Raw genomic sequence first — 24,554 nt, forward strand, 5'->3', positions numbered from 1 at the left:
ATTGATAGTCTTTTAACCAAAAAGCAGCGGAAGAAAAAAAAATTCTTGTCTTGCCAAGGGCCATGGTATGAAATTGTTGCTTAGTACCCCCCAATTAAAAAAATTACAGCAATCTAGAAAAAAATTACATGTGGGTGGATTTATATTTACTATCCCGGCCATCTTAGCAGCACTTGGGGCTGTGGGGAGCTTGGCTGGGGGATCAGCTGCCATAGCAAAAACAGTAATAGATGCCAAGAAGAATAAGGCAGAATTAGATGAATTGAAGCGCCGTAATCTGGCTATGGAGAGACAAGGCAAAGGTGTTAAGAGAGCCATGAATAAGTTTAAAAAAACAAGAGCCGCTTACAAACCAAGATATTGAAGCTTTAATCAAGCCACTGGGCATCAAAAATTTTAGAGGTGTGTACATGTCCGATTCTTTACCAGAACAAGCACTCAACAAAGAGTGTGGCATAGTTAATTTGGATAAGTACAAAAATCAGGGTACTCACTGGATCTGTTATCTTAAATATTTAAAAGATGAGGCATTTGTGTTTGATACATTTGGAGGTGTTCCACCTGAAAATTTAGTAAAATATCTAAAATCAACTAATCTTTATTACAATAATGCCCATGTTCAAAATTTCAAAGATGTTAATTGTGGACATCTGTGTTTATCTGTTCTTAGATATCTGTCTCAAATAAATAAACCATCAATTGAAGATTTTCAAAAAGCCCTGTGGTATTTAAAACATCATGGGGGTATTCCATCTCACCACCCAAAATTCAATATTGAAACTTAGATTACATGATGATATAGTGTATCCCAAAACAATAGCTCTGAGAGCATTTTATGGCATGTACTTGATCCCTAATATTACACACCACAACAACACAATTGCAGTTGGGGATCAAAATATTGTCATCACTCCAGGGCAATATAATCTATTACTCTAAATGCTCAGTTACCTAGAGGTGTAGTGTTAACTCAAAATTCTGTCACTCACAGAGTAGAGATTGTATCTGCTACAGAAACAGTGGATCTGGGTACTATAGGAGAGCTGTTAGGATTTGAGAACAACACAAAACTTGAACCAGCCATGAAACACACTGCTATTAATATACCTAAATTCTTAGCCATACAGACTCTAAATATTCACTGTAATGTGGCCGAGGGTATGATCACCAAATCAAATGGCATAGGCACTCACAAACAAACTGGCATCATTGCAACATTCAAGCCTAACTCTGAATTTATGGAGCCCATCATCTACACTCCATCACCAACATTATATTTTCCTGTGTGCCATAACAGAATAGATTACATTGAGTTGATGGTCACTAATGAAAAAGAAGAATTAGTTGATTTTGCTGGAGCCACAACAACTGCTATCATAGAGATTAATATTTAAATAAAAATACATACAAAAAATGGAAAATATTGAGAGTTATGAGCTACAATCATTCCCCCCAAAGAGGAGGACATTTGCAAATTTAAATCAACCCAACACAGAGATTGAGGTTGATCTTGATGTAGGGGATGGCTTTATACACCCCCACAGAGCAGATCTATACATCAAATTTGATGTTGTAAAGCTCGATGGAACAGATTATCCGGTAAATTCAAATATAAGATTGGTAGATAATTTTGTGCCACATCTGTTCTCTGAAATTGAGATCAGAAAACATGGTGTTGTTATAAACAGAGTAGATTACCCCGGAATTACCTCTACAGCTTTGGCCACACTAAAATTATCCAAGACCGAGGCTTCTTACTACAAAATAGGTGGATTTGAGGCTGGTGATAAAATATTATCTAAAAGCCACACTGTACTATTTCCCATGCGCCTGTTGCCAGGATTCTTCTCAGATTACAAAGATATTATGTGGAAGGGTGGTTTAAGAATTACATTTAGAAGAGCTGCCAATGATAATAATGCTTTGATGAGGTACAGTACATTAAACTCTACCGGGGAAGCGCTGCCTAATACCCTACCTGATGAGGGCAAGTGCCTTATTCAGGCTATGGAGCTAAGAATGCCAGTTGTTGAATATGAAGCCAGTTATGCTCCTAAATACAAAGCTGATATCCTAAAAAATCCACAGGTGCCTTTACAATTTTATACATATCATTGTGTACAGAAGTCTGCCACTGGTGCCTATTATGAATTTGATGCTACCAACTCATTCTCCAGTATACAAAATGACATGCCAGATTTTGTGGTGGTACTGTTTCAGACTGGAAGACACAATAATCAGGAAAAAAATTCAAGTAGATTTGATAACTGCAACATCAAGAACATTTATCTTAAAAATGGCAGAAATGAGGTGTTCCCTAGAGAAAATTATAATTTAAACATGTCCAAGGATGATTTCCTCAAATTATATGAAGCATTTACAGCATACGAAAGGGTCACTACTGGCAATACTGACATGTATTACACACCAGATGAATTCAAAGCACAGAGACCCATGTTTGTCATCAACACTTCAAAAAGGAAACAAGTTGTGGTTAATGACAGGACAAACATTAAAATTATCTGTGAATTCCATGATACACTTCCTGATGACACCATATGTAGTGTTATTCTTATAGTTGAAAAATCATATATTTATGATGTAAGAAATGAGAGAGTCACAGAGCAATTCTAGAGGGTCTCTGCATATTACATTGTCTTAGTACTAGATATGCAAGTTGAGGCTGGTGTTCAATTGAACTTAAACCAGAAGTAAATATGTGTGGGTGTGGGTGGGTGTGGGTGGCTTTTTGGCTTAGTTTTAAGTGTATCCAAAACAATATCAAGAGGGGCATATTTTTAACAAGCTTATGGACAACAATCTCACAGATGCAGCTTTTGTAAGTGTAGGCAAATCAATCTGAGGGGGGTCATACTTTCACGGGAAATTCCCGAGGGCATTTTTACAAAAATCTTGGATTAGACAGGGTGCCACACTTGAGCAAAAAGCTCATATGCACATCTTGAGCTAGGTTTAAGTGTAGCCAAATCTGCCTGAGGGGGGCTCATACTTTCTCGTCCCAGTAGTATTAACTTTTATACTACTGCCAATTCATGTTAACTCGCGCCTTATGCTTACTGTCATTGTCTTGTTGGAATCTGTAGATAGGCGACATGTCCATTTTTTGGACACTCTGCTTTACATTGTTCTTCAATATGTTCAAATATGTGATATAATGCACCCTGGAACACATGATTCACCAATTATTTGTGCCTGACATATGCATCCATGATACCATCAATACACTGGATGGTACTAACACCTTTGGACGACATACAGCCCCAATTCATTAATGACCCACCACCGTGTTTAACTTTTGGAACTGTATTAATGAGATCATTGTCTATATTTGATTTTCTCCAGACCCTATTTATCCCATCTGACCCGTATATATTAATCTTGGACTCGTCTGACCATATGACACTATCCCAAAATTCCTGGTCCTTGTGGATTTGCTCTTTCGCGAATGAAAGTCTATTCCTGCGATTCACCTTACTTACATACGGCCTTTTTTGTGGTATTCTGCCATGTTATCCATGCTTCCACAAGGCACGTCGGACAGTTTGATCGGACATCATCTTGCCAGCAACATTTTCTACTAACGGTCGTAACTTAGAAACACTTAGTCGGGGGTTTTCTCGCATTCTTTTTAAAATAAAGCGTTCATTACGTTTATTCAACCGTCTCTCTTTTGGTTTTCTCGGCACATTCTGTGCTGAACCATCCTCTTTAAATTTATTTACTATGTATTGAACTGTGGAGTGTGATTTATTGACTGTTTGTGCAATTTTTCTTAACGAATAACCTCTAAGGGCCAAATTATAATAACATCCTTCAGATCGGAACTAAATTCCTTCACCTTGCCCATTTCGAACACTCCGATAGATAGACGATAGGCCTACAACAATACTTATGCCAGCATTCCGCTTGACGGGGAGCGCGCCTGCATGTTCAAACTTGTTACGAAGTTGTAAACTGCAAGCAATCGCCCGAATAGCGGTGGTGCTGTATGCGAGGAAGATTGCAACTCTTGCCTGTACGAATAACAATGTTGCATGAAACAGCGTGTTTTTCTCTTTTCACTCAAATTATATGCTCTTTTTATACATTTTGAACATACAATTTTATTGACATTTGTTGCTGAAACCTTCATTAACATTCATTTCCAGGTACATATGAAAATTATTATATTTACTATAGCTCTTTTCAGTTGTTACGGCGTGCGCTCTAGAAGCTGGCAGGGGAAGTGGAGAGCGGGGGAACGACTTATCCAGCGCTACGAGACAGGCCGGTTAGAGAGAGAGACTGCAGCGTTGCCAGAGTAGCGGGAAAAGGGAGTTGAAATCGAAAGAACCATGAAATACAGACGTCCCATTGTTCGCGTATGGCCTGAGAATGCATATTATCCCCATCTTGTGGTCAGTAGAATACCCATAAATGTATGATATCAAGTGGATACGTTGTAGGAATTCTTTCGAACTGTACCGAATGGTATGGTATGTCCATTACAATCACTGCGTCTTTGATGTTCTTTTCGTCAAGCGTATCTAAAAACTGCAAAACTAATGAAAACTAATTTACATTCCTGTAGAAAACCAGTGTGACTGGAACCTACGCGACAAACAATAATGCGCCCACCTTTACCCACGGGCACTTTTAAACCCCATGTACCCTCTTTATTTTGCCAATTTTTCGTTGGACCGTAATTCTGATGTATGTACGTTTCATCTAAATGAAATACCTATATAGGGCAAAGGTTCCTTATTTTTTTTAGAAGATCCATTTTTCGCAAAAACGTTACTCTGGCTATAACTATATCGGCTCTCTCCATCAGAAATCGCCTACCGTCATTGCTCTTTTTGTACTTGAACCACATAGCCTATACTTCAGTATCCTCCACAACGACGAAACTCCCCACTGAAAGCTTATTTGTGTATGCAAATCGACGAAAACTTGTTCAGTGTTGGATATTCACCCTTTACATAATACCCGAGGATAATTCTTCTTATTATATCTTTATCGCAACCGTCGATTTCCTTTGTGATACTGTTCCTTTTGATTCGTTTGCGCGGTGATTCAAATGACGTGGAACCCGACGCCTCACGACTGTCTTTACCTTCCCTAACAATACGCTGTACAGTTCGCGTACTCACTCCACAAGTTTCCAACACTCTCTGTTGCACTTTGTGCACACTTACTAAGGGACCACTGTTTTCTGCTTCCTTTTGAAAATATCCAAGAACCCTACTAATTATTTTCCTGCCTTGGCTACAAACTACCTCTTTCCTGTTCGCCATCGTACGATACTTACTGCGTTAATAAGCACAAAGCTCCCTATGGAACAACGAGACTACAAATAAACGTCACATCACATGCCACGTACACGTTTATCGAAGAAACAATGCAGTTAGGCAATACACGACGCGACAACAATTACTCCCACGTATGTTATTCCTACATTCCGCTCATAACAAAGAGGAATCAACACTGGGGCAAAACACCATCAGCAACGCGGTAAATTGGCAACACAGCAACGTGCAGATCAAAGTTAGCGCTGCAGCTTCCTGCCGCAACTGCGTAACTCTCGGCTCCACCGCTAGGTGGTCTGTTCTCTGGTTGGTCAGCGGCATGTTCCCCGCTCCCCACTTCCCCTGCCAGCTTCTAGAGCGCACGACGTAAGAACTGAAAAGAGCTATAGTAGATATGACATTTTTTCCTCGGAAATTCTATGTGTACGAATAACAATGTTACATACTGTATATTGCTCATCAAAAGCGTGGGAACACAACAGGGGTACAAGGCACTGTACCAGGGGCGCGGCCACCTTCGTTCCCCATTGGCGAAAGAGACAGTAGGCGGATTGTCCATCACCATTTTCATTCGGTCTGTATTACAAAATGTGATGACAATGAATTGAAATAAAGACGTCAATAAGCAGAGGGCAATGCCTGCTTCGAACCAACACAGTTTGATTCCTAAAAACAACAGAGGATGTAGGGTTGACTACATTTGTCCCACTTATCGCACAACAACTGAGCAACCTTGTGTTCTGATTTCACGGGATAAAGCTTTTTAATTTCAGGCTAAATGCCTACGTTGTTAGGTTAGGCTAGCTGTATTTAGTTTTCTTAGACTAAATAATATTTTTACATTGTATTTATGCTAATGGAACCTAACCTAACATGCCTAACCTAAACTCGTAGGCGTTACTCGTCTGACGTCAGAACACAAGGTAGCAAAACTGTTGTGCTACAAGGAAGACCCTTGTTTGCTTTGACCAGACCCATTTCGCATATAGAATCACTACTGTTTTTTTCCCGATTACAGAGTCCTCTAGCACAAAATTTCATGTTTACAACAGGCATAGTCAAAAAATGGCTGCGGAGGAAACAGCTTATGAGAACTTGTACAGCCAACAGGTGTGTTATATTGGTTTTTGTATTGAAATTATGGTACTGATATCGCAATTCTTGTTTTCCTATGAATAATTATTTTGTAAGAATCTTTGTAATGGCAAGTGTGGAGCATGTCAAGAGGTTTAGAAGAAATCAACGTTTATGTATGTTCTTATAAATACACCTAAAGCAAGAATAAGTTACGCCCATTTTTCAATTAAACTTCATTTCTTTGTAAAGAATGAAATGGCATTGGGTGGTACTAAGCATTTCTGATAAGTTGACGGTGAGGGCTTTCCTCTGTAACGTAAAGCAGTTCAAGAACTACTGTAGTTTCGAGTGTGTGTATTATCTGCCATGCGCAGCTAAAGATATAACTAACCAAGAAGAATATGTGATTGGCCTTCATGTATATTCTTGCCATGACATATTTTTGTATTCATATCGGACGTTGGTAAAAGTTTAAGTAAATATGCGATATCGCCCGAACGGATTTCTTCAAATATACATTAGAAACTACTTACTGAAATCAGTTTCTGTAGCATTGTCGAAGTTCTTCGAGGTATTTTCGTTCGCGGAAACTGAAAACTTCACCATAGAATGCTGCAGAACAAGAAATAATCACTTTTTATGTAAGGAACTTGCATTTTCTGTAAAGCGACAACATTATACCGTTGTTTCCATTATGTACCTGCAGATGGCGCGAGCGTCGAAAGTCACGCGGTCTCGCCAGTGTTTCCAAACGCCTTTTTTTTTACGATTTTTTTTTAACTATGCTTACCTAACCTAACATTGACGGAAATAGTCCGTGGGGCTATCCGTCAATGGTTTTTGGGGCTATCCGTCAATGGTTTTTGGGGCTATCCGTCAATGGTTTTTGGGGCTATCGTGAATGGTTTTTGGGGCTATCGTGAATGGTTTTTTGGGGCTATCCGTCAATGTTTTGTGATGACATAATGAACACGAAAGTAGGTATTTTTCGGTTAAGAAGGTTGAAACACTGCACACCCACTCCAAATCGACCAAACACAAGCACGACGCGCGATGATCCATGATGAGTGCACGCCATATTTTCTGTTGCCCAGGCGGAACAATGAAGACAAATAATGACTCTTAATATAAAAAGTTGACACTATTTTTATGGAAAAAGGCATAACTTCATCTTAAAGAATCTTCCGCAATGCAGAATAGGTACGTATCAATGCTAAAATTAATGAAATAAACGAGTGAGAAGTGTTCGGGCGATATCGCATAATTACCAAAGTTTACTATCCACAAACACGTGTAACTTCTTGGTTTCGTCACTTTTGACATTCGTACTTACGTATCTGCTTTGCTGAACATTCTTTAAGGTGTATTCACATTTTTTTGATCAAAGTAATTTCAATTTTGCATATTACGAGTACTTCTTTCTTTTCGTTTTTGCGCTTCCATAAGACACAATATGGCACATACACCTACGTAGATCATCACGCATCGTGCTTGTGTTTTGTCGATTTTCATTGGGTATGCAGTGTTTCCAACCTTCTTAACCAAAAAAAATACAAACATAGTTAAAATGCGTTGAACCATTGACAATTGCCCCAAGATACAATACGTAAGGTTAGGTTAGGCAAACAGTTAAAATTCGTTTAACTATGTTTGCCTAACCTAACCTTACGTAATGTTTCTTGGGGCTATCATGAATGGTTCAATGGATTTTAACTATGTATTTGTGGTTGGAAACACTGCATACCCAATGAACATCGACAAAACACAATCACAACGTGCCATTATCTACGAAGGTGTACGCAGCAAAGGCTATTGTGCATCGGAGAATTAATTTTGGTAACAGTTTCGTATATCGGAGACACATTTCTTCATTTTTACAGAAGAAACTACTTACAGAAATGAGTTTCTCTAAGGTTTCCAACATTTGTCGATGTATTTTCTTTCATCGTGGAATGTATTTGACCGCGAAACCGTGTATTTTTCATGAGAAATATCTCACTGACGCACAATTGCCATTGCTTTCATTTACTTCCCCCATGTGAAACGGATGCTGCATATGTTAGATGACGTAACTTCCTGTCAGTGTTTCCAACCCCCCTTTTTTTAACTATGCTTACCTAACCAAACCTAACGTAACCTTATCGGAAATTGTTTGTGGGGTTATCCGACAGCTACCCGTGCATAATGTACAATTTGGACATGTGACGAACACGATAGTAGGTATTTTTCGGTGAAGAAGGTTGGAAACACTGCATACCCACAACGGTAGGCAAGTTGTGGCTGCCATATTGTGTGTTACAGAAATGAAAATAGAAAGAAAAAAATTACTCTATGTAAAATATTGTTTGTTTTCATGTTAAAAGCATAATGGCACCTTTAACTATGTTCCGCAATACAGAATTGGTAAGTATGAACCATGCGAAACACACAATATCTGATTTTAATGTGTCTCCGATGTATGAAACTGGTACCGAAACTACTTACCGTAATAAGTTCCTGTAGTATTGTCTAACATCTGGAAGGTGTTTTGTGTGATGTGGGAATGTTTCATAGCGGAAATTCAACCATTCTCGCATAGCTCCATAAACCATTGACACATAGCCCCACAAAGCATTTGCGGAAACGTACGTTCTTCAGTTACAAAAACACTTTTTTAAAAAAACAAAATTGATCAAAAAAACGTGAATACACGTTAAAAAATGATCCGCGAAGCAGATAGGTAAGTACAAATGTCAAAAATTGACGAAACTCAGAAGTTATAGGTGTCCGAAGGATAGTAAACATTTACCGTAGTTTCTTCTGTAGAAATGAAGAAATCTGTCTGAAGGATAGTAAACTAGTACCTTCGGAACCACTTAAGTTACCATAATTCGACATTATAGGATAATGTTCACATAATTTATATTTACAATGCCCCATAATACAATCAAATCACCATGCAGTACATTCTTTTACATTCTCAACATTTTTATCAGTATCTGGCTATATGTAAAAATATAAACTCATTCTTATAATTAACTTTCCACCCCAGGTTATAAAACAAGAGGTAAAGTAAATAGGTTTGACATACAGTTAATTTCTAGATGCAGTAGTTACAGATAAACTTGTATGTGTCTGATGTTCTGCATGTGGCACTGTTGTCAGAATGAAGTGGCAGTAACATATTATTTTTTTAGTTTGGCATTTTGTTGTTGCTTCCTTTTCCAACTGTAGGGTTCATGCAACATGTTATTAGCTTGTTAAAAAAAAGTTTGTTTTTAATCCTGCTTTATGCACAGATAGGCTTACTGAGAGTGATCTATAGCCAGTGTTAAAAATTTAAACATAAACATTGGTTCCCCTGGAACTTCTGGTATAGGTCAATCCCCATTGTTTGCACTACAGTTCACAAGTATATGAATTATGCAATGAGCATTTGTTTTCATCAGTTGTGTAACGATAGAGCCACAGACTGATGAGAGTCAAGAAAAGTGTTTGTTCAAGTTTTACCATGAAGGAGTGAATTTGTTGAACCCTTTGTATGAGCAACTGCAGTGCACATTATTAAAAAAAAAAGTTTCTTCTTTAAAAGTAACAAAAGTACTGTGATAGTTTAAAGTGTTCAACGATAGTTCCACTTGCATTGTACATTTTCAAACACAAGGGTAGATGGCAGCACTAATTATAGTCTAATTACACATCAATGTTTTCTACAACCTTACATAATCTCTCACGCTTGATCTTACAGACGTAGGCTACAAACTAAATCTAATAATTCGTTGTTATGTTTGCTTTACAATAAAATGGTGATTTAATTAAGACTAAACCACATGTATTTGTTTTGTGAGACGGTGCTCATAGATTTCATCAATTAATATTTAAAGGTATGTTGTAGAGTTATATGTTCAGGTATATGCAGACATTGGATTGCAGTAAGGCTAATCGGGACTGGACCTACAGTTTTTCAATTTGAATTGAATTGACTTAACACCAAGAGTCTCGCGAGATACCAATTATTAACTTTAAGACATAAAGTACTAGGCAACAAACAGCCTGCATATCTCTTTGAAAAACTGAACCCAAATTCGAGCAGACATTAACATGTAACACGACGAAAAAAATTATTGTCAGTCCAAGTACATAATACAACCACCTATGGAAAATCATTTACCGTAACTGCCACTAAAGAATGGAATTCCCTCCCAACCTCCCTAACATCCATCAACAGCCATAAGCTATTTAAAAAGAATCTTAAACAGTATCTACTGGCAAGGCAGCGAAATACTTAATCATGAGCAACTTTTCATTCATAAAAATACGCACTGTAACATTTGGCAACTGTGTGCATATAAATCTTATAATTTCATTATTTTATTTCACTTCATTATTATTATTATATTTTTCATTGTTCCAGATTACTGAATATATATGAATATGTACTAAAACAAAAGCAACAAACATTAGATACCTATGTTCAACAATTTATAGGTAAATCTGTTTTTCTTTTTCATTATCCAATATATATATAGCCCCAATCCCACCACTCACTGACATAAATGTTCTCCATGAAGGAAGCCCCGGAAGCAAAAAATGCCCGATTACGACCCCCCATGAAATCGTCCCAAAAGGCCGAGAAAATTCAAAAATCGCTCAATCGGCCCTTCCTTAAGCCTCGGCTGGATGTTTCTCTCAACAGCTGAAAACTGCTTCTCCTTCTATTGACAAAATCTCCTAACATATGCTTCCAATTTCGATGATACTCTGCAAGGCTTTTCTAGAAGGATACACGGAGTGATGTAATGATAAAAAAATCAATTTGGGATTCTAGTTTGGCGTACAAAAAATTGGAAATTCAGCATTAATTGGATCTGAAAGCAGCTTTAAATGGGGCGTTTGAAGAGTTTTAAACCATTTTAGCATTTAAGTTCAATATTGTGCATCTTAGTGTCGTGAATTTATATAGATAATTCCAAGCGTTTGCACAATATCTTCAACAGAAATTACATAATTTTATTAAAAAAAAGACAAGTATTTAGTTCCCACGCCTTCTGCAAGTTCGAGGATTTTCCGCTTATGGCGCTGCTGTCGCTTCTGGGCAAGCAACCCTCTGAATGTGTATTCTCCCATCTGCAGCACCGGTCATGTGCCGCTCGGAGCGGTGGAGGGGGAGGGGGATGGTTTCACACCGCAATTTGTAAACTTATCTTGCTTTGACATCTGGTTTATGTTTTGTCCGCGCAAAGACCTTGGAAAGGTCAGGGAAGTGCATTCATTCCTTCAGTGGGTAGCTACTTTCAAAATACAAGACAGACAGTCTTGGAAGTCGAGGAAGTGAATCGCCTTCACTTAGTTTACACAAATTACGTCGGTTCGTACAAGTCTGATCCGAAACAAGAAAGCCAGTTACTTCGTTGACTTACTCTGTGATGCTCTCCGATTTTTTTTACATATCTAGGTTATATGCATCATTATGGGAATTGAAGAAAATGTAGGATGGAAGAGGGTGGTTCAGAGATTCCCATTTTCGCATTTGGACTTTTCTTTTTACCTAATACAATAATTATACTTATACTAAATCATTTGCGCCGCGCTGAGACCCAAGAACTGACTTATTTTAATTTATTGAGGCTCGAAGTAAATAATAAAATAAACATTTAAATTAACGTTCATCATCATATTATTATTATTATAAAACGTAAAGCGCAAAATTTAATAGGATGACAATGCTCTGTGTGAGTTTGGTGTGGAGTAACAAAATTTTAATAAATTTATTTCCAAACCATGAATTTCATCTGAAATTAATGATCTCCCTGATCGCATAGTGGCAACGTTATCACCTTGTAATCAAGGGAACCCGGGTTAGGGTCCCACTTTAAACTGTAGGTCCAATCCCAATTAGCCTATCTGTGCATAACATAGGACTTAATACAAAAATTAATGTAAGATTATGTAAAAATTGACAATTTTGACTGACGTGTCGGCGTTAAATGAACCTAAAAATTAAAAGACAAATTACACAAAAATAACAGAAAATTTACGAAGGGGAAAATTTATGTTACTGGTTGGAAGATGTAGAGGCTGGGGAAAATGAGACAGGAGACACTTACCTGGAATCCCCTTTAATTTGAACAGTGACTTGCAGGGACGGCGCCAGGGGTGGGCACGGGTGGGCAAGCGCCCACCCAAAAATTCCTGTGCCCACCCGATTGCCCACCCAATCAAATTCAATAAGTACATATACTTGGAGATATATGAATAATTCGATAAATAAGTGTATTCTGGTGTTCATAACATGTATATTTTACTTGTGAATATTATCTATGCTAGAAATATTCACATATTATCAACCCATAAAAAGCCAATTTTGTCATTAGAAAGTGAAAGTAAATACTAGAGCTATTGAAACAAAAACTGTGATCAAATGAATACTTCCATGATTAAAAGCAGTTAGTAGGCTTAGGAGGCTGAAAATTATGCAGGGTATGATCAAGATTATATCAGAATTTAGGTCGAACTTGAGGACTGCAGCTACGGGCCTCCACATATTTATATAAATCCCGCCCTGGGTATGGTTATAATAATCTCCAAATAAACAAATAAAATCATCCTCTTAGCTTTACTTCCACCGGCAACACAATACATTATTTTGACTTTTTAATTATTATTATTAGAATAATTTAATCAAGAAGACTTAGATGGGCAGGCCATGTGACACGAATGGCAGAGGAAAAAAATAGTTTACAGGATTCTTGTTGGGAAACCTGATGGTAAGAGACCAGTAGGAAGGCCAAGACGAGGATGGAGGGATAACGTTGAGATGGACCTAAAAGAAATCGGCAAGGATCGAAAAGATTGGACTGATCTTGCCCCGAATAGGGACAGATGGAAAGCTTCTGTTGCTGAAGCCATAAACCTAGAGAGTATAATATAGTTTTAATTAGCTCTGCATTAAAATTCCAGAAGTGTCCCTTTTTTTATTTCATTAAAATTTGTATATACTTCTTATCTTCAAATATCAATATGGTATGCGAAATATCAACTTTATATTCATTTTACTAATAAGAAGGAATCACAATAATCACTACAATACTGCAGTGAATAAATTTTAATAAACCAGTAATGTATGGAAAAAGCTACAGAATTATTCAATTGCTAATGAGTGGCTTATCCTATTTAGAAATCCTCGTTCCATACATAAATTTTGCCACATGAATCAGCCGAAAATGTCAACAGAATCTGTAGATGCAGCTGAAGTAAAGAAAAAAAGTTATGTCACGAAGTATCCAGAAGACGATTTTATTAGTTTGTTTTTAAATCCACTTTTATGCTCAGATAGGCTAATCGGGACTAAACCTACAGTTTAACGTGGAACCAGTGTGCATTGTGCTTCCACCAGAGGAGGGGGGAGTTGAACACAGGACGTCTTCATTATAATGCGACAGCGTTATGCCTTTGGGGAAAAATATACAGAAGGAACTCGCACCAAACGTGTCATTTTATCACCACAGAAGGTGCGTCCATTTTAGGAGGGTGATTGCCTGAAGCAAATATTTGAGACTTTGGGAAAACAACATCATTGTTCACGGAATTAGCTGCCTTGCCTTGATCCACTAATGAAACGCTGTGCAATTGAAACTACCATCTCAACTTTCTAAGAGGTATGAACTAATGCAACTCCATTTTTGGAACAGTAAGTTGTGGTTGATTTGTTATATTTAACCTTTAAACAGCCGAGCCGGTTTTCGAAAGTAACCCCTCTCTCGCAGCGGCCTTTGCGCGTGATTTTTAAATTTTTACACTTATTTCAGAAAAACGTTATATCTCGGATACTATTTGAGCAATCTACTTCGGATAACTTTTGTTTGAAAGCAAAAACATCAGAGCACGCGACCGTGTACAATTCAGAAAGCCCAAGTGAGAAAAACGGGGTTTTGAGGGGCCAAGTCCCAAAAATTTCAATGAAAAAAAAATCTGGCGTTCGCACCCTCTTCTCCCGTTATTTTGGAAAAAGGGCGCAAACATTTGCATTGTTTTTAAAGAGTAGACCTTTTGCAACAAAGCGAAACTTGTTTCAAGTTCTAGTTCTCATACAAGCTGAAATATGAAGCAATATGTACAATTTGCATTTTGGCTAAAAATAGCTAATTTGCATATTAGAGAAAGGGGGAGGGGGTGGGTTTTCTTCCACATGACATTTCAATGTCTTGTCTCAACATCTGTCAGCGTTTACAACCTCACATACAAGTATGAAGGTCCTAAAAGCACGTGAATGTTGTAATCCGCACCATGGGTCATATATGACCCATTGGCTGTTTAAAGGTTAAGTCATTTTTCTGCTAATTTTGATAATGACGACGATAAGGTTCAATGGTGATTAGATTAAAGTTACGAAGGGGCGAAAACAAACACAAGCTGACACTCAAAATACAAACCCTCATAAATTATTACTTTGACAGTGGTTGCCTGAAAAATCAAGTTTCCAGGGTGTGCTGCACAGAATAGAGGTTGACACTAGTGTGTCCGAAATGGCCATGCAACCCAAGTCATTATGAAAAATAGATGAATTATTACTGGCACGGTGATCAACTTCGATGAATTCCTTGTGTCCTAAATCATTTTGTTACCTCAAAAAATATGTTCATGTAACCAACCATACGTGTATTGCTTCTCCCGCATTAGTAACATGACAGTTCAGAAAATGAATAACAACTTAGCTAATAATCTCTTCAATTCTGAACAGATTTTTCGATCTTACTTGTTTGTGAGTGATATTCTGTCAAAATAGCCTTTCATTAGCCTAGGAATACTTCATGGACAATGAACAAAGAATTTGATTTCCGTGTGTGTTTTAAATCATTCCTAATAAGACGTTCATTTTAATCCAAACATTTAGTGGCGGCGATTTTGAGAACCGGGATGTGGGGGATGCGGTTCCCTCGCCAAATTTTGCCACTTTTTGCCCCTGCACTATGGCCTTTTTATGCTAAGCCTTTTCTACCAAGAAAAAGTATATTGTCCTTGCCCCTCAAATGTTGGCACCCAATCGCCGCTACTACAAACATTCAGATAGATTTGTCAGTTGTACAAACCTTGTAAGCTAAGAAAAGTGACCCCCAAGGAGTAAGAAAACTCTTTCAGTCAAAAACTCATACGATGAAAATACTATGCTCAGGAACATGCATTTAAATTACGAGAAACTTCACGATTGTCTACCATCGCACTTTCTATCATTGTCGCCGAATACATAAAATCAAGTATGTGCCTTGTATTTGCAACACAAGCTTAAATCTAATTCAAATTTATTTCACTGTATTAACATGCATACATTAGAATGTATGGCTGGGGTATGGCTGCGTATGTGTAAACACTTCCTTGTGTCCATCAGAGACAAAACGAAAGGAAATGGAACAAGATGCGAGAATAGATTAGAAAAGAATAAAGAGGAAAACAAGGAAAGGAAAAAGAAGTAAGAGGAAAATCGGGAGTGTAAGAGAGAGGGGGATACATACGTACACATACATGGTCTTACATTTATACTGCCCACCCTAATCTATCAATAAGGAGCTTCTGCCCACCCGGTCGAAAATTTCTGGCGCCGTCCCTGGTGACTTGACATTGGTAACATTAACTAAGGAAGCATTCATTCATTAACTGACATTCGAGCCTATAGGACTTATGACCTTGTGGTGCATCACAGTCAGAAATCTGGTGAAATCTTAATTTTAGTTACAAGTGGGATCCAAACTACTCCTTCGGAAGAGACGTGTCTTCACCGGCTATTGAACCCGGGGCCTTCTGATTACAAGGTGTTACTTTTAAGCTACCTGGGAAGCCCTCCTTAGTAATGCATAATATTTGAATACAATTGAATTGTGTTCTTTTTCCAGCAGTTTAGCGAGTAAAATTTTAAAATTTCACTTACACTCGAAACTAGAGCGACATTTTTTTCCCCTCATTTGAGCTGGAATGATACTTGGGAGAGTCTAGAACTTGTAATACAGAAAACTAACTTTTATTTATAACTCTTTTATCTCTGTGTGTGTAAAAACCATAGTATCTTTTTCACGATTAGGTATCTTCAGATATAGAGCTTCCTTCATTTCTTGCCCTTCTCCTTCTCTCTCTCCCTCCACTTGCTCGTTCTCTATTTCGCTTTCTACCTTTTGCTTCTGTTTCTCATTCTCTCTTTCTATAGTTTTTTCTGTATGCCTATCTTTTTGTTTCTCTTCCTTCCTTTATCTCTTTATCGTTCTGTACTGTTTCTTTTCTTTGTTCCTTTTCTCACTCCACCGTGAGAAATGTTTATCTTCATTTCTCTCAGTCGACCCCTTCCTCTGTTATTATAGTCTGTTTTGGTTGGTTTTCCTCTTCCTTTTCCTCTCTTTTAGTCTGTTTTGCCTCTTTATTCCCACTGGAGGCATATGGCACAGTGGTTCGGATCCCACTTTAAACTGTAGGTCCACTCCCGATGAGCCTTTCTGTGCATAAAGTGGACTTAAAACCACAAATCAATCAATCAATCAATCTTTATTTTCACTTTCATTCTCTATCCTTTGGTTTTTAAGCATCACGCTCCAGCCTCCTTTAGCCTCCCCCGCCCCTTCGGGTGTCGTCCTTCAATGGTACCTGTTTATTTGAGAATGGGTGAACCCCAGAGCCGCTTTATGAAGAGAGAAGGCCGAAAAAATCCGACCTCACAAAACACGCCCAGGAACCTAATCTTAGTTTCCAGCAGGCCAGTGAGACGCCCAGCCGACTTTACAAAGGGAAAACTTCCCTGTTATTTTCCTTCAATACTTCTTCTTCTTCTTCTTTTTTTTTTGGAAATCAACTTAATCTATTTTTTCATTACAAAAAGAATAATTTCGGAGAATTAGAGATTATAAAAAGGAATTCACCTTGGCTTTTCTGTCACTTTTGAGCCGAGGACTATTTAGGGGAGGGAGATCCAGAGGGCATTGCCATATGCAGAGGGGGTGCTAAAGGAGCTACAGCCCCCTCCCGAAATTTTTAGAAAATAAAAAATTCAAATGAAGGTAGTAATAAAGTCGAAAAAACTTAAAATGACCCCCAATAACCATTTTTGTGTTTGAATTACTTTTAAAACGAAGGATTAAAATGGATTTACGGCAATGTATTCTATGATTCAACCAAATATTTAATCTGCCTCTGTTCAGTAAAGGTTAGATTCATGACACAGAACCCGCATTCACATTCAATTGTAGATATTGGTACAATTTCAATTGAATTCATATAATCCTTGACCTTGAGTGAGGTGAAAATGTGTCTTGGCTGACATGATTCCATAAATAACACGTTCTTAATCGTCTAAATGCCATGTGTGTGTATTTAATAGGACCATATTCATATTCAATAAATATTCGATCCTTGATCTATTTGACATTCATTTCTCATTTCATTTTTTTGCGATATTAACTACACCTAAGCTAGATAAAGAATACGTGTTGTTATATCCCTGTTCTTCCACCATCTTGTTGCCTATTCAATTAATAATAATAATACATTATTAATTTATTTACATTTTTAATTAATGTCATTAATCTAATGTGAATACTTTAATTTCATCATTTATATTATTATTATTTCTGAGACTTGGTTCGGACTCTCCCCCCCGAAATATATTTCTTGATACGTGCCTGCTTTTGACTAATCTTGATTGATTGATTGATTTGTTCTTTGAAGTCCACTTTATGCACAGGAAGTCTAATCGGGACTGGACCTACAGTTGAAAGTGGGATCTGAACCACTGTGCCATTTGCCTCCACCGGGTATCGGACAGACTAATCTTGAGTAATAAAGGTCCCGAGTTCGGCGGTTATGTACAGAATGGTATTTGAAAGGGAAGGGGAAGTCCTCCATCTGCTTGCTAATATTTGGTTATTGTGGGGATACTATACAGGGTGTTTCTAAAGGTCATTTACAACGCTTGGGAGGTGATTCCTCACACGAAAACAAGCAAAAAGTCTAAGTTCCATTTTTACGACTGAGGCTTCGTTTCCGAGATAGGAGCCTCGCAAAAGGTGACAAAGTGAACGTCACACCTAACTGGGACGAATACTATCACAGATAGAGAGGCGGTTCCAAGGGAATCATAAAGGAATCGTATGTGCTCAGTCCCGGAAGTCACTATGAAAAGTTCACTGCACGCATGCGCAATGGAGTCCTCAAAGGAATTGGGGATTTCCAGCAACAACAATGCATGGAAAAGGTATGTAACGCAGCAAGAAGGACCGTGACAATGAGAAATGCGTTAAAGACAACACATCCCGACCTCAAACATCAAAACATGACCACCGAACACAAAATCCGAAAAGTTGAGCACGGTTGCATACCCTAGTTACACGCGAGGAATGAACGAATCATGTCATGTGGCATACGAGAGACAGGAGGAGGGAAAGAAAAACACAATATCAGATGATTGCGACAACGTGTATTTTTACACGCGACAACTGCGTAATATCCCCCCCACACACACACACAACAAACAACAAATGCTACAATATCTTACGCACAGACAGTCCGTGTCACTGTACACCAACTGAAGATGTCACTTTCACCACACAAAGGGGGTGGGGAGCAATACCAAAAGTGTTCTCACTGGTATTTGCCGAGGGCAATAATCACAGACGGTTTTCAAAATGTCTGCCGTTTACTTCTACGCAGAGATGACAGCGACGAATCAAGGATTGTCGAGTACGAGCAAACAAGCCAGGTGTATCTGCTACCGTCGCAGCGGCAACGTTGATGCGAGCAACGAGGTCCTCAGCTGATGTGACAGGTGTGTCGTATACGAGGGTTTTCATTTCTCCCCAGAAGAAAAAATCGAGAGGGTTGAGATCTGGCGACCTCGGTGGCCAAGGCACAGGCTCATCCCTACCAATGAACCTATTGCGAAACACGTCATGCAGGAAATGTCGTACATTACGATCGAAATGAGCTGGTGCACCATCGTGTTGGTACCACATTTCTTGCCGCAGTGCCAAAGGTACGGTCTCCAACAGTTCAGGCAGAACCTCACTAAGAAATGCATGATACGTGCGACCATTCAGGCGAACAGGGAGAATGTATGGTCCAATTAAATGATCATGTACTATCCCGCACCACACATTCACTGAAAACCTGTGCTGGTGATGGGCCACAAAAAGTGCATGTGGGTTGTCAAAGTCCCATACATGACTGTTTCTACTATTGAAGACATCCATCCTGGTGAAAATGGCTTCATCTGTCCACAATACGTTTGCCCCGAAGTGAGGGTTTGTGTCCAGCTGATGCAACAACCATTGGCAAAACTCCATACGAGGGCGAAAGTCACGAGGTAACAGTTCTTGTACTTTCTGCAGTTTAAAAGGGTGCATTCCTTCATCTGACAACACTCGCCAAACATTCACATGAGACGTGTTTCGTGCCCGAGCGAGCACTCGCGTACTGGTGCCAGGATGTTCTGCGACCGCTGTTAACACATCTTCTGCAAACTGATGTGTGCGTACACTTCGGGGTCTTCCAACTTCTTGTCGTGGTGGTAACACTGACCCTGTTTCACGCAGTCGACTGTCCACTACCTGAAAGAAGGTGTGAGACGGTAAACGTCTATGTGGAAAGCGTTCTCCATAAAGACGCCTTGCCTCACGGCTATTACCACGTGCCTCCCCATACATGAGATGCATGTCTGCTAGCTGCTGGGTCGTATACGCAGCCATCTGTGTAATAGGGAGCTGGAACTGCAAAGTATTGTTTTTGTTTAACACTGGCACACTGCACAAATTGGCCGTATCACCGTACGAACACCACAGACCAATTGTTGTGATACTTGACTTGCCCACTCCACCACGTCAACTTCTTTCAATGCAACATACTAGTACTCTTCAATGCGTATGACAACCTAGAGCGAACTGCTGATCATATCCCAGCACCTGCAACACGATTGGGACGACTGCCGGAGAGAACCAACCCTTCGAGCTCCTCTCGCGGGAACAGCAGTCATGAAGGTCAAACGTAGACTACGAGAGCCAGACTTGCCTGTGCAGCGCTTCCAAAACTGGTCTCTTTTACGTCACAATGATCGCGTGCGAACACTTTTGGTATTGCTCCCCACCCCCTTTGTGTGGTGAAAGTGACATCTTCAGTTGGTGTACAGTGACACGGACTGTCTGTGCGTAAGATATTGTAGCATTTGTTGTTTGTTGTGTGTGTGTGTGGGGGGGGGGGATATTACGTAGTTGTCGCGTGTAAAAATACACGTTGTCGCAATCATCTGATATTGTGTTTTTCTTTCCCTCCTCCTGTCTCTCGTATGCCACATGACATGATTCGTTCATTCCTCGCGTGTAACTGGGGTATGCAACCGTGCTCAACTTTTCGGATTTTGTGTTCGGTGGTCATGTTTTGATGTTTGAGGTCGGGATGTGTTGTCTTGAACGCATTTCTCATTGTCACGGTCCTTCTTGCTGCGTTACATACCTTTTCCATGCATTGTTGTTGCTGGAAATCCCCAATTCCTTTGAGGACTCCATTGCGCATGCGTGCAGTGAACTTTTCATAGTGACTTCCGGACTGAGCACATACGATTCCTTTATGATTCCCTTGGAACCGCCTCTCTATCTGTGATAGTATTCGTCCCAGTTAGGTGTGACGTTCACTTTGTCACCTTTTGCGAGGCTCCTATCTCGGAAACGAAGCCTCAGTCGTAAAAATGGAACTTAGACTTTTTGCTTGTTTTCGTGTGAGGAATCACCTCCCAAGCATTGTAAACGACCTTTAGAAACACCCTGTATATGTACAATTTATAATATATCTATCCTTCAAGAGTAGTTGCCGGAAATTTTCCAAATACCTCACTCTTTGCGTGCATCTATCAATATCTCCAACTATTAGAGCACAGCCAATTATGATTGTGAACTGATAGCAAAACGTTTGTTTGTTAAACTTATTTTAAGACCAATTTATGCACAGAAAGGCAAATCGGGACTGGACGTATAGTTTAAAGTGGGATCCCATCCACTCAGTGGGGTAGCGCAGATCTTTGCCCCCCCTCCCCTGCAAGTAAAATATTGAGGGGCCCCCTTAGTGTCAAAAAAAAAATTATGATGCCAGAGTGGGACGGAGGTACAATACTTAGCTAGTTATCTGTCCTCCCCCCTTCGTTGTACAAGAAATCAACTTTTGCCTCAAATATTATGCCTTCCCATTTTTTTGTTATCGACTTATATCACTGTAGTACCTTCTTGAAACTAAATCAGGATGGTCTGAATCTCTGAAAAATAACTGGAAGAAGAATCTGGAAATATTTTCTCTAATTCAACGCAGGGACACAGCCAGGAATCACTTTTGGAGGAGGGTGAAGCTTCCCGCTGCCCTATATTTTGTTCCTGATGCTTTGTATTTTTGCTTGAAATATTTTTTTTAATGAAGTTACATATATTACACAGATATTAAAAAATACTGTTTTGGTGGAATTGTAAAAAGATAGTAAACACTCCTCTTTTGGACTTTGAGGTGAATGTGCCTTCAGCCCCTAAACCATCTCCTGGTTCCTCCAGGCCAAGATTCAACGTAAGAGTCGCTCATATTAGCCTTCTAATACTGAGTGAGTAATATACTCAAGCAACAAACTTATCCTTCAGTAAAGGGGGTTGAACCGGATATCTAGATTGTCGGTAGTAACCTATCGCAAGGTAAATTTCAATCTGCTACGAAGAAATAACTGCGGACTCTAGTCTTGAGTGATAGATAATAAAGCTGTGAAGGAACTCTATTCACTGAAAATTTGTCACTCCATGAAATGCAGCTTGGAAGGACTGAAACCTCCCCCCCCCCCAACAAAATAAAATAAGTTTGCCACAGGTTAGTAGACCTCAACATCATTATTCATAATTTTAATGCTGCCATTCTTTTTTCGATAGACCAGTGATCATACTTTCTTAAATACTTTTTCATGAAACAAGAACCTTTTTATTAATAGACCATCAGTGCTCGAATTTTCCTTTTTTCTATCACCAACGCGAACAAGGAAATTTGCAGCGAGGAATTTTCCCTTCGAACACTGCAGATCAAAAAATCGTAACACGTTGGAAAATAAGAACTAGTTCGACAGAAATGTCCACAAAATGCCAAATTGTAAGAAAAATGAACTTACAAAATTACACAAAATAATGGTCACATTTAACTCTTACGTTGTATACCCTGCGTGGCAGAGGATGGGATAATGGTCTTTACAGCAAAGGGATAATTTACTATGGGTCCCACCTTTAACTGAGGTTTTCGGCCCCTTTGAAGTAAAACGTAACAAGTGTAGACAATATGGAAAATTCATTTCAGCTCTTATTTCAATATGAAAAGAATTGGGACCCCCCTTGAAAATATTAGGTGGGAAGTTACATTTTAAATATAACGTGTAAAACTAAAAGGTTACGAATTAACAATTTTGATGTTTATTGTAAAATAAGGATAGACTGGTTGAGCAACTGAATATTTCTACTGGATTCATAACTGTAGACAGTTGACAAGCTACACTACGTTTACGACAAACTGCGTAGATACAAAGGTATGAGATGAGGGATATTTTCCTATCGATGGACATCTGCGAGCAAGTAAGTTAATTCTGCATTTCGGAGGGGGACCCATATGACAAGTTACTGGGGCCCCTCTGGCTGAGATAATACGTCACTGCTTGTTATCGCAGACGTCGTATATGATGTTACTGGGAACCATATTTCTGTTTCGTAAATCGATTTTTTATAAGCGACACTATATGTGGAATTTCTGCGATTATATAAAAAATTCAAGAGCGCATTGTGGGGCTCCTTCACCTCGCCCCCCCCCCCTCGCGTTGCGGGGATTGCGGGGGTGGCTGCTACGCCATCGGAGAGGCCCTGATAACACAAAGTGTGTAGCTTCTTGTACGAGAACAGTAACAACAGAATCCTGATTCCAAAGCTGAGAATTTATATTTTAGGTATTTTACTACATAATCTATGTTAGTTGGCCATTTTACTGTAGCAAAATGAATGTACCGACGGAAACAAGAAGAAACATGCAGCTTCACAGTGCATAGGCTGGTAATCTCAAAGGACGACGTGTGAGGTTTTTTTCAACTAAGGAAAGGAAAACAGTTATTCTTCAGGGTTTCGGCACATCTGTCAATGGCCAGTGGGAACGACCATTCATTCTCCCCCTCTCCCTGCCAGATTGTAAAAGCAGCGAGTTCGGGTTGCTGAAACTGGGTAACGATGGTAAGAATATGGGAAATTTGTGACTGAGAAAAAGAAGAATTTCTTGAAAGCGACATCAGCGCCTCCCTCGTGTTCCCTTGGTACTGTTGTTAGAACGGAACTAACGACACCCGCGAAATTTGGATTTCTTTCAACATCCAGCCGAGGCTTAAGGGTGAAAATGCCCTTTTCTCACGTCCTTAGCAACCGTTGCCACGGACATTTCTTTTGCACACATTGTTTCCTTCAATTCTTAATTGTCTAGCTACATTATATTTCTAGCACACAGATGAATCAACTCCTGGCTTTGAAAAGGTGGCTCAAACAGGGGTGACATCTACATAATAAGGAGTTTCAGCCCAGATACAATTATGTATATATTGGTACACTCAATGCGAAAATATTATCTACATCGTGGTTGTTTTAACTAAATGTTTATGGGGTATAATGACATGCAATTCCTTAGAGCTTGCTGTTCTTGTTGTTCACCATGGAAACGGACGTTGCTAGGGAACTTAAAGAAAGTTTATTTCATCCAGAAATTATGCTGGACTTTTCGTACTTTAAATTACAAGCGTCAGAGGCAAGGTAGGAATTTTAGGGAAATGACAAAAAAGAAATATTTTCTAATTACGTTTAAAAATTTGAAAATGACAAAAGACGTAAATATTGCATTTCCAATTTAGTGTCGCTATTGAATTTGTTTATGCAAGATATCCAACTAATTATCTTGAAATGGTTATTACTTACTCAGTTTATTATTAAGAAAATATACAATAATATTCTGAATATTTGTACCTTATTAGAGACCATACACACATAAAGTTACTTTTTAAACTTTTCAAATTAGCAAACTTCATCCAATACAACATGCAGATATTTTACCCCATCTATAATATGATTGCGCCCACAACGTGGCTGAAGGTCACGCATGCGAGCGTACAAGACGTGGCCAAAGGCC

The 24,554-nt window shown here is 39.0% G+C and overlaps 1 protein-coding gene across 1 annotated transcript in view; it reads left to right on the plus strand.

The window, feature by feature from the left end:
- Positions 1-6,331: 6,331 nt before the first annotated feature.
- The window catches only part of LOC145997225 (transmembrane protein 272-like), a 60,266-nt gene continuing 42,043 nt past the window's right edge, over positions 6,332-24,554 (plus strand). The window contains exon 1 of the mRNA XM_083134008.1: positions 6,332-6,419. Within this exon, the coding sequence (XP_082990134.1) occupies positions 6,375-6,419 (45 nt within the window). The 5' untranslated portion in view covers positions 6,332-6,374. The remainder of the gene's footprint in view (positions 6,420-24,554) is intronic.

This window comes from Lepisma saccharinum, chromosome 13 (genome assembly GCF_977018435.1).
Source record: "Lepisma saccharinum chromosome 13, izLepSacc3.1, whole genome shotgun sequence".
In the NCBI taxonomy this organism is placed as follows: Eukaryota; Metazoa; Arthropoda; class Insecta; order Zygentoma; family Lepismatidae; genus Lepisma; species Lepisma saccharinum.